The sequence below is a fragment of the Gossypium hirsutum genome, chromosome A13 (genome assembly GCF_007990345.1).
Source record: "Gossypium hirsutum isolate 1008001.06 chromosome A13, Gossypium_hirsutum_v2.1, whole genome shotgun sequence".
Taxonomy (NCBI): Eukaryota; Viridiplantae; Streptophyta; class Magnoliopsida; order Malvales; family Malvaceae; genus Gossypium; species Gossypium hirsutum.
The window spans coordinates 81,889,345-81,901,519 of NC_053436.1; the positions used below are offsets into that span (position 1 = coordinate 81,889,345).

Genomic DNA, 12,175 nt, shown 5'->3' on the forward strand with positions numbered 1-12,175 from the left:
TATCCCCACAGTTTAAAGAATAATATTAATACGACCTACGCAAATACTAAAACCTAACTTGGATCCCTTCTTTGGTATCCTCGCACCATTCACACCACTAATGCTAAATATCTGCAATGGTTTTAAAGGAGTGGATGAGCTTAAACAAGATCAATGAATGTCAGAGTAACCACAATGTATACACAACATCAAAAGTTAAACGAGAGCATGCTATAACACATTCACAACCATATTCTAACCAAATCACAATAATATATTCATTAAATCATAAAACTAACATATACTCTCATGTACAACTACACTCAACTTATATACACATAGTTCATTTTACAATAATTCATCAAGACTAAACAACGTATACATGCTTTAATAACTCACAAGTATAGCTTATATATGCACATACATTCAAAAGTTAAATGAAAACGACCCAAACCGCGATTACGTACTCAATTTACTATAAGAAAATACTAACATTTTCATGAGACTTAAATCGACTCATTTAGCATATAATTTACATGTTTCTGCATCCATCTTATATCGTATTATCTCATCATATAAGATCACCTTTAAATGATAATTTGGCACTTGAGGCTATGAAATATGAAGGTTGGCTCTATCACCACACATCTGAAACACTGATCTCCAGCACACCAATTGACTCATAGAGTCAAACATATCCCAAAAAGTGAAGCGTAAAGATAACACTCTCCAACACACCAAACATTTCTTGTTGAATGGAGCTTAGCTCACATTCTCTTATCTCTCCAACTTGTCCCAAGGCCTCAATGCCCAAAAACACAATACATATAGGTGAGTACTCACAATCCTATGTCATGCCAACTATATCCAACGATTTCAAGAGATTATAAGGCCAAAATATTCACAATTACACATTTTTAATTACTAATTTAATGCATATCATCTCTGTTCATATTCATCAATTTACAACATAACTTGTACACAATGCATGCTTATCGGATTCACATTTAATTGCACTTTAAGTGCCACAATAATTCTTATTGGGCCATCACATATCCGACCACACATGTGTGCATTAAAACCAGTACATCATATATCACATACAAGTATTCTCACATATTACCTGTCATAATAATATCACATTCCACAATTCAACACATATATACTTACCGAAATTTCGCTCACTTTCGCTACATATTTGCATTTTTAGCATATCATTATCATTGTCACTTGGCATGTTTATCATGCCCACAACACAACACAATTCACAATAGTCATCACACATGTCTCATATCACAATATTGTATCATAATAATCAATCCACAATTATTCACATAATCACATAATTCGCCAAAATAAGGCAAAAGAAATAGAAAGCTTACACTCGAAACTTCGGATAGGGGTTTAAGTTATTCTTAAGCTTCCAATTAACACTATGAATCGTGTCTACAAGTAGCAATTCCAAACACTCACCATTCATATTTTTGCCTAGACGTTAAAAGCTCTAACTAGCTTTTCCTTACCTTTCTCTTTACTCATAGAAGGTCCTGAACGATTTTGAAGCTTCAACAAGTAAATCACACAACAAGCACAATAAACATTCATCCAAAGACTCTCCTAAATCAAACAAAAACACAAGCCTAAGCTAGATTCTCTTATAACCAAACTTTCGACATAGCAAACTTGTATTTCAATTATCTCAGTCTATACTTAATCTTTTTGCCTAAAACTAATTCCGTTCATCTATTTATTCACCTACAAAAACTAATTCCGTTCATCTATTTATTCACCTACAACTGATTTTCAACCTTTAAACTACTCAGAACTACCCAATTCATGGTATCAAAATTTTCGACATGTTTATGGCAATTTTCACTAAAATTCATTAAAATGCTGCAAATATTCAACGAAACTTTAAAGAAAGTTTAGAAACCTTCTAATCATGTCAAAACTAATTAAAAAATACTTTAAAACCACATTTTTACCCAAAATCTTAAAATCCACCATTAACGACCTAATTTTCAGCTTTTATTTAAAACATGCGATTTAACAACTAAAAACTCAATTTAAAGGATTAAATAACACCAAAAACTAATAAGGAATTGAATCATTACCTTAGTTGATGAAAAATCAAACGTTTGATCGAAAACTCAAAAAACTCAAAAATTCAACAATGGAGAAATATATGGTGATCTTGGATTTTTTCTTGAAATACTATGGAGATTTATGGCTTGGGGAATGATAAAAATCTAAGGAATTAATTTGGGGATCAAATTTTAATGAGAGGAGCTTTGGAATGCAATGGATGAAAAAAACAAAAATATAGAGAAGAGACTAACGTAGTGGAAGGGAAAATAGGGTATTTTTAAAACTTTGGTAAAATTGTTTTTTACTACTCCTAAATTGAACCCTATTACAAAATAGTCCTTATTTTAACATTGAAAGTATTTTTAGTATTATTTTAAAATTTTGATTTAATTTTCAAAAAGCTATAGACGAAAACAATTTCAAGTTACCATAATTCAAAATTTTTCAAACCCATTCCGAGCCAAAATTCTTAATTTACCCTCAAAACTTCTAGGTCCAATTTTAGGGTATGACACATGTCATACACAATTGATGTACCCAACATACCGACTATCGACTCAATCATCTTTAGAGCATAAGTCTCTACTTATATCAAAGCACATGAGTTACATACGCATTATTAGTGACTAACCCAGGATTTAGGTAAGTCACACCATGAACGTCACAAGTGAATTAATTCACAAATGGATTCAAAATTAATTCAACTTGGGTTCAGCCCAGTGTATCATTCTTCTAATAAGTACATCTATGTCTCTAACTGCGGAGTTAGTTGCTTCGATAGCTAATACTAGCCATCTCCCCAATTAGAATTGTAGAAGACATAATAATCCTTCTAAGTATTTGAATCAAATGCTCACTTTGATTCTTTTACGGGATTACGAACTCGTTTATATTATCTACTAAAGTAAGTTGTCTTTCTCGTAGTGTAAACATTCTTACAGTGCCACTCATCATCAGTTCAAACTTAAAAAATCAATGAAATAATATTTGCTTGTCACAATTTTGCTATGTATGTAAAACATGAAAGACAAACACAAAAGATATAATAGTTAAATGTGAAATTAACTTTATTCATTTATCCATCATTCAAATACATAGAAAGTAGTTTCATGTTTACTATAAGATAAGCACATTTCTTAACAAAGTGGATCTATAAGAAAGAGAAATGTGGAAGGAAAGGTTGAAACCTATAAGGCCATACTTGTGGCAAAAAGCTACACAAAAAAAGGTATTGATTACGAGGAAACCTTCTCTCCAGTAGCGATGGTCAAGTCGATTCGCTTTGTTTATCCATTGCGATAGCTCTCGATTATGAGACCTGAAAAATGGATGTCAAGACAGTGTTTCTAAATGGCTATCTTGAAGAAATCATCTACATGGTGCAACCTACCTAATATATAGCTTAAGGAAATGAGCATAAAGTTTGCAAATGTAACACCCCTCACCTAAGTTAAATCGATAACTAGAGCAATATGTGTCATATTTAGTCATTAAGTTGCTAAATTAACCAAGTCACTAAGCTAACATAATATTAAAAAATTTATCAAGTATTTCCACTAGGACGCACATACAAATACCATATTTAAACTTAAGTACATGCCATTCTAAAGTCCAAAATTTTTATACCAAAACTTGTCCTTGGAGATTGCTGAGTGATGTGATCCAAATTGAAGTTACAATCCTTGATTCATTTTTAACTTTATCTTTTACCTGCACGTTTTAAAAATAAATGTGTTCAACTACATGAATAACTTAGTAAGTACTCAATTGAATTCAATCTTACCATTTTTATATATTTACAATTTAATTATTTTTTAATAATAACATTTATTCATACAGTTTCTTTCACTAACATACTTAAACTTTTAATTTATTTCCAAAACATAAAATCATTTAAATTAACTTGATAACTTATAGTTTTTACTTTAGCACATATAGTTACTAATCAACTTTCACATTCACATATCAAAATCTTTTTTATGATTTCACAAACATAACATAAAAACTTAATTCGCATATTTCATTTAACATTTAATTCACATCTATAGTACTATATCGATACCAAATCATTTGATTTCCTATGAATTACTTATTGTATCAATACCAAATCGACCTTCCTATATGTTGTACAATCACATTACTTAGACTATCTATTAAATTACATAATGTTATTACAAATATAAGACATTTAGGCTATAAACATTGATTTCATGGTTTAGGGTTCTACTTACCTTCTGGCTAGTGGGAAGCTAAAAGGTTTAGATGGTAGAAGTCTATGAGCAAAAGTTGATACTACTTCCACAATTGTAAAATCACAAGGCATCCATTCACTTCCTTACTCCGCACTTTACACCTCTTGCACAATGCTTTATATAGGTAAAATGGCAGGGTCCCAACTATATGTACCAACAATTTAAAAGTTAGATAAAAATGGGAAGTACAAGGTATGAACTAAGTTGCCAGGATTTTCTATCATCAACACACCTCCGATTAGGTGAAGAATGTATGCTCGAGCATGGCAATCGATCTAAATGGATGTTGAATTCCCTAGGAGATTCCTAAGTCACTTCTTCAACTAATCTAACTTCACTTGGTGCCATTTGAAATCCACCGAAAGGTTTGTATCAGTTCTGAACTTTGCATAAAGGTTATCTTGTAGATTAAATTCAAAGCTTCCCATCACAATATGCTCGTCTTCTAGAAGCCTTGTTAGCAATGCTACATCTTCCAGTTTTATTATCGCCTAGCCGTATAAGGGATGAAACATATGGGTCTTCGGTCTCCATCGTTTAATCAGAGTGGATAAGAATGACAAAATGTAAGTAACTCTCTCAATTTGACTTGTGTGATAGAAATCAATGCCCCTTAATTAAAGCAGGATTCTCTCGTCAAGTGGACCTATACTCATATTGTTGCGAAGCTAAGTAATACAAGAATACTCTAATGTAACTACACTTTGGGCTACATGTCCTTCAAATCTCAATAAGTTGGCAACCATTATGTAGGATATACTGTAAAGAACAAACATCATAACTTATTTTTGTTTATTGCAAAAAATTAACAAATTTATTTGCCTATTTATAGCTTCTTAAATTAGGGATTCACAAAAAAATTTAGTAAAAAATGACAGGTGTTGATTTTTAATTATTTTCTATTATTATTTATTTAAATTACTAAAGAAAACTTCTTCCTTTTTAAAAAATAGTTTATTTTTTAAAATTTAAAAAACAGATAAATAAAAACAAAAATAATTTAAATTTAAATATAAAAAATCCAATTTTGGGAAATAAAGAAAAACAAAAATATTTTCTCACACCTAAAGATTTTTTTTTTCAAGAAAATAAAAAGAAGACTGGAGAGTGGGCCAAAGAAATAAAAGAAATTGCGAAATGTGAAATGTGATATTTTGCAGCTATAAATTGGCCTTAAACCCTAATGTAATACATGACATACAAACACGATCTTTTATCTCTTACACACTAGCATCCTCATCCAACACTTCCATTTCTTCGCTATTTCTGCTCTTTTCTCCAAACCCTAGATTACTTCTCCTTTTCCGTACATTTTGATGGCGGAGGAAGAGGCCGTAGCCCCTGCACCCAGCCCCGTCCCTTCCGATCTTAAGCGAAAACTCGAGGATGTTGAGCCCCACGACCCCCATGCCGACAACATGCCTCGGGACTCTGCTTTAGACCCTGATGCCCAAGATAACGATGCTGCACCATCTGATTTGTCCGAGGCAAAACGCCCTAGGCTCGACGACGATAAAACCGATGGCTTGGGTAATGAACATGTTCCCTTTTTTTGGGGTTTATGTACTATATTAGGAAATGATTTGAGGGCTTAAATGATTGTAGCTTTAGGGTTAATTGAAACTTTTCTATGGTAAAACAGCTTTTTTGGAAAACTGAAGATGTTCAGGAATTGCGAGTTTTATGTGCTAGGTGAATACGAAGTGAGAAGATTAAGGCTCCGCTTGGTTGTTACTTTACTAATTTTTCTTTTTCTATCATTTATTTTTACATGTTTAAAAATTGCTAAAATCAAGAGCCAATATTTGATGGAGCCTATGAGTGAACACCTTGTTTTTTTTTTCCCTTTCCAATTTTGTGCAGAAAGCAAAAACAAATAGCAACAGTGATATCAAAACAAAACATGGTTTATGGCTAGTTCATATTTTTATTGCTTTGCATATCTAACTATTCTGATTCCATGGTCTTTATGCTTAAAATAACAGCCAGTGAGAATGGATTTGAAGCTGAGAAATCGCATGAACCTGCCAAGGAGGAAGAGGAGGGTTTGCAGCAAAATGAGCTTAACAAGCAAGCAGAGGATGGTGATTCTCCTGCAAAGGAGGCTGAAGAAACTGTAAAACCTGAGCAATATGAAGGAACTGCAGAGGAAACAGATGGGCAGTCTGCAGATAATCCTGAAACTGCTGATGCTGAGTTAGGTAAAGTTGAGAGTTTTGAGGCAGATAACGGTCAAGAACCTGCTAAAGAGGATAATAAGCAACCTTCTGATGACTTGCCTCAGCAGGAGGTTGATGATGGTACAACTATTACGCGCAAAATGGAGGTTCCTAATGCGAAGGTATGCTGGCCAAAATTTTAGGCTGTCTCATTGTAAATTGTTTGAACTGGGTGTAAACTGAAGTTGATTTTTTCGTAGTTACTTCAACAAACATTTCAACAATCCCTTTTTGCACTATAATCTGTTTGGTCCCGTGTCAAATAGACAATCCTTTTTTAAATTTTTTTTCCCAATAATGTAGGTCTTTTTATTCTTCTCTCTTAAGGTGGATGTCATCTATTAAATTACATTTTTTAATAAAAATCCCCTCATTATGTGTCTAAACTACCTTTAATGTTTTATCTGCATTTATTGTTCTTTCTTTGGTGACGTCTACCTTTTTCAGTGTACACACATTCCAAAAATATCTTGTAATCCAAGCAATGCCTTACTCCCTCTTCATAATTGCGGAACATGTTGTTCTGTGATTTTTATTTCTTGCATGCTTGTATAGGTTGGCGTTCTCATTGGCAAGGCAGGGGATACTATAAGGTATCTGCAATACAACTCTGGGGCAAAAATTCAAATCATGAGGGATGCAGATGCTGATCGGGATGCTCCTACAAGACCTGTAGAAATAATAGGGACTTTGAGCAGCATAATCAAGGCTGAGAAGCTTATAAATGCTGTCATAGCAGAGGTTGTATGCTGTCTCTGAAATTTGTTTAATCAATATCTAGCTCCATGCTTTCATTATTTACCCTGTCCCTCCCCTTCCCCCTCTACTGTCAAAATTAATATCCTTCATTTGTTGCATTAACTTAATGTTTGTATTTGCGTCAGGCTGATGCTGGGGGTTCTCCTTCCCTAGTAGCTAGGGGCCTTGCTACCACTCAGGCTGCTGGTGCTGCTGATCAAATTGAGATACAAGTTCCAAATGAGAAGGTTAATCATTTTTTGAGTTCAGGCGTCATAATTCTTATTCAAATATGCATTAGTCTTATTCCTACTGGTGTATGTTACCTTACCTGTTTCAGGTTGGTTTAATCATTGGTAGAGGTGGGGAAACTATAAAAGGACTGCAAACGAAGTCAGGTGCTCGAATTCAGGTAGTTGATGTTTATTTGTCTTTTTCAGGGTTGGAGTTCTTGCAAAACTGGTCCTGCAAGGACTGACAATTTACTATCTTTTTAGTTGATACCTCAACATCTCCCAGAAGGGGATGGATCAAAAGAAAGGACAGTGAGGGTAACTGGGGATAAGAAGCAAATTGAGATTGCCAGAGAAATGATGAAAGATGTTATGAATCAGGTTTGCTTTTTTACCTTGCATCATTTTCTGCATAAGTAATTTTCTAATGGTATTTTAATTGCATCCTGTGAGTTTATCTATTTTGAATATTTTCTTACAAGAGCTAAAGTATCTAGATTGACTTTGTTTGAATTGCTATCAATGAACTAAGTTTATGTTATCTTTGATCTCTGAATCCTCTCATTTGTTGAGTTCTGTTCTGGTGCATCCAATTATAATTACGTCTTTTTGCTGATGGCATAAAAGCATTCAGGATACGTCTGAGGCTAGCTAGGAGCATGTCACTGTCAAAATACTATTGCTTGTGTAGTTCCAGGTTTTTTGTTTTTTTTGCATGCTTTCCTGGTAGGTTTGGCAGGCAGGGTTACTGGAGTGGGAATTGACATAAGTTTAGGTGATCTTTGATCTCCCAATCTGATCATTTGTTGAATTTTGTTTTGGAGCATCCAATTTTAATTATATTTCTGTGCTGATGGCTTAAAAGCATCTAAGAGGCTGTTTAAGAACATGTCATGAGCAAAATATTGCTGTTGTGTGGGCTGGGATTTTTCTTGCATGCTTTCCTTCTAGATTTAATAGACGTGAATTAGTGGAATTGCTTAGATTGTTGTCTAGAGGCTTGGTTGTGCTTGTAACTTAAAAATATACGGTTATTCTCAGCATGTGCAAGATACAGTTGATAGGATCACAGACATTCTGATAAAATGATATTGTTTTAAGAACATGCATATAAAGTTGGATGTGTGTGATCCTTTTCCTTCTCTTCACAAATAAAATATGCCCTTTATGAGATAGGATTTTAGCTGAGGACTACATATACTGCTAGCGAAGCTTTTAAACTCCAGAAGGGGCTAGAATATTGTCATGTATTTAATTATTATAGGCATTAATTAACTTTCTTAACTATATCCTAGTAAGACATGTGGCAACCCTCTAACTTTGCTTGTGGAGTTTATGAACTTCTGTACTGGTGTATAGACAATTCTCTTTTAGCAAACATCAAACAGCACGTCTCATATTGTATATAATTGAGTGGGTACAAATCTATCTCCAATGGATTTGCCAAAGCAAACAATCAGTTGTAGTTAACTTCATTTTCTTCTATGACACATTGTAATCCGACTGAGGATTTTCTCTGGGAGTGAGTTTTTTTCCTTGAACAAGAGTGTGAATGATCCATGCCAACATCACTTGAATGCTATTAGGAGGATAATATATTCAATCCAAGATGCCGGTTGCCATGCTTTATTTATGTTGAAGGTGCCGATTTCGAATTCGTTGGCTTTAAAATCTGCAGATTTTGGGTACCTTTTCCCTGGGGTCAGCATTGCTTTCTTGGTGTAGCAATAGACAACCACTATTTCCTTTCATCCACTGAAGAGAGGTATCTGGCATTAAACTCACATTGCAAGATGTTAATAGTTGGTAAGATTGCTTTGAGACTTGAAAATTAAAAATAATAATGTAGTGAGACTGCATGAGCGGCCTTCATGTTCTATGCATGAGATGTGTTGGAAGAAGTACACCTGGTGAAGTGGTCATGTCTGCAATGTATATTGGATCAGTACCGTCTTGAATGTTGTTTGTGATATGCTGAAAATATGATACTTGTCCTCTAATGTGTATAGTGATGATGTACTGTAGTCGTAAGTAATAAGGTCAGAAGAAGAATTGACATGATGTTACGTTTATGTCATGCTACATCGCTTGGATGACATGATCTTATGTGAAAGTCTTGGCATATCCTTGTTGTAGTTCAAGATGCCTGAAAGATATGAGGTTCAGTTTAATCTTGGTTAGCTCATGAAATCCCATATTCTTGTCTATAATTATTAACTAGCATTTAATCTCTACACTTTAGATTCTGTTTATTGTTAGGTCTGATGTTCTTTTGGTGCCATGTTTTGGAGGCCAATACAGGTTGGTGAGATTTGTCTGCCTAGAAATTTAGTATGTCAAATAAGTGATTATATATTTTTTCTTTTATCTCCTTGCTTCGTAAAAAGTTTGAATAAGGATATGATTCAACAGAATTACCTCTCATCTTGCTTATTTCTTGTTTTAGTTCAAATTATCATTGGTTTCGTCATAAATGCTGTGTTTGGCATATGCTTTTATTTTTAACCAAGAGGTTTCCTAGCATTCTAGCACCCTGTTTTCCTGTTTTGTTTAGTTTAACATGGTTAAGCACGATATTGAGGGTTATTTTCTACTCTGATTTTCCCCCTCAAAATTGGTGAATGAAATTCCTTCTCATCTAACTTATTATTTTGTTTAATGGATAGACTGTCAGGCCATCAACTCTTTCTGGTGGTTTCAATCAGCAAGGCTATCGACCTCGGGGAAACAGTGGTCCACCTCAGTGGGGACCCCGGGGGCATCCTCCTCAGACATCATATGATTATCAGCAACGAGGACCATATCCATCTCATAACTCTCATTATCAACCTCCTTATGGTGGCTACCCTTCTCACCAAATGGCTCCAAGGAGCAACTTTGGTTCTAGTTGGGAGCAGAGGCCTCATAGCATGCAGGGACCTCCTCAGAGTGGAGGTTATGATTACTACAGCAGGCAAGGGGGGGTCTCTAACCCACATTTGACTTCAATTCCTGGTCATGGACCTGGTCCCTCACCTGCTCCAGCTATGGGGCCGCCTCCATCTCAGTTGAGTTATAATTATGGACAGCCTCGTGGTCCAGCAGATTATGCGCATCCACCACCCTATTCGCAAGCTGCTCCCCAGCATGGATACGGACATGGATATGAAGAGAAGTATGAAAATCATACCCCAGTTCAGCATCCTTATGGAGGGCATGGATCTGCTCAGCCAGGATATGCACAGCCAGGTCCTCAACCTGGGTATGCCCCTCAGCAGCAATATGGCAAGCCACCATCTTATGGCATGCAGTCACAAGGACCCCAAACATATGGTCCTCCTGCCAATCAACCTGGAGAAGTACCATATCAAGGTCCAACTGCTCAGTCATATGGGTCAAATGTGCCTCCACAGCAGCAGTATGCATATGCATCAAGTGGGCCAACGCAACAAAGCTATCCTCCATATGGCTCTGCACCACCTAGTGATGGGTACAGTCAGCCTCCAGCTGTGGGTGGCCAGGCTTATCCGCAGCCAGGTAGCCAGCCTGTTCCTGGTTACAGTCAACCAACTGCTTATGCACAAGCAAGTAGCGCTGCTGGGTATGGTCAATACCCACCATCACAACAAGGCTACTCTGAACAGACACAGGCTCCTAACAATGCAGGTTTTGGGTATCAAGGGGCGCAGGATTCTGGTTATGGTGGTGCGCCTGCGGCAACATATGGTGCACCCCCAGCCTGTGGCCAAGCAACTTATGCTCAAACAACAGCAGCTCAGTCTACCTATGATCAGTCTATTCCTCAATCTGGTAGTTTTGCTGCAGCGCCAGGTAGTGCACCTGCTGGGTATGGAAAAACAGTATCCCCCCAACCTGGATATGCGCAGTATGATTCCACCCAGATGTATGCTGCACCGCGTTGACATGGCTGTCTTCCTGTATGTCTTGTTGTGTTGGTTAATGTAGTCATGAGTGTACCCGACATTCTGTAGGTAGTGTTTTATTTTGTTTTTGAGGCCTTCTAGCTATTGTTTACTTTTGGCGCTACTGCAACTAGTTTCTCTTTTTTTTTTTTAGTTTTGTTCGACGAAGATTGCCAACCAAATGCTAGCTAACTTTGTTACTAATGATGTTGGTTCCTTCATGTTTGTTTTATTAAATTTTAATATATTACTCTTGAAACGTTTACAGTCGTTTGAATTATTTATTTATATTTGTGTTTTACGTTTTACGTTTTACGTTTCGGTTATTTCATGCTTGCACCACAACGGACATCAAATTACCCCGTAGTTGCAAATATCACCCTGTAGAAGCAAAGATACGATGAAGGTTGACCGCAGGCTTGTCAACATGTTGAACGTATCATCTAATGTTTTAAGATATTAAAAATTTTATACTTTAAACAAAATACATATACCTATATTCGGTTAATTTTACGGGTAAAATATAAATTATATTTAGTAATTTATGTTTAAAATATTATATTTCAATTACTTATATTATTAAGTCACTAATTATTATTAATGACGTAATAATAAACTAACATTACAAGTTAAATCATTATTTTAAACAAAAAATTTAGATTAAATTTGACAATTAATTTCCATATTTTTTTTATTTTGAATAAATTAATTTTTTTCTTTTAACTTCTCTTTATTTTTCATTTTCTCCATTTGTTTTTCTCCTT

General features: G+C 35.2%; 1 protein-coding gene across 1 annotated transcript; it reads left to right on the top strand.

The window, feature by feature from the left end:
* The first annotated feature begins 5,499 nt into the window (after positions 1-5,499).
* On the top strand, positions 5,500-11,676 carry LOC107939038 (far upstream element-binding protein 2). The gene is made up of 7 exons (XM_016872324.2): positions 5,500-5,849; positions 6,305-6,660; positions 7,094-7,279; positions 7,423-7,524; positions 7,617-7,688; positions 7,774-7,890; positions 10,176-11,676. The coding sequence occupies exons 1-7, from the start codon at positions 5,636-5,638 to the stop codon at positions 11,409-11,411; spliced, it is 2,283 nt and encodes a 760-aa protein (XP_016727813.2). The 5' UTR covers positions 5,500-5,635; the 3' UTR covers positions 11,412-11,676.
* Positions 11,677-12,175: the final 499 nt, after the last annotated feature.

What these genes read in the sequence shown, in the direction of transcription:
- LOC107939038 (XM_016872324.2), top strand. Translation starts at nt 5,636, where the DNA reads ATGGCGGAGGAAGAGGCCGTAGCCCCTGCACCCAGCCCCGTCCCTTCC. An exon ending in TAAATGCTGTCATAGCAGAG is followed by an intron (nt 7,280 to 7,422) that starts GTTGTATGCTGT and finishes TATTTGCGTCAG; the next exon opens with GCTGATGCTGGGGGTTCTCC. An exon ending in AGTCAGGTGCTCGAATTCAG is followed by an intron (nt 7,689 to 7,773) that starts GTAGTTGATGTT and finishes CTATCTTTTTAG; the next exon opens with TTGATACCTCAACATCTCCC.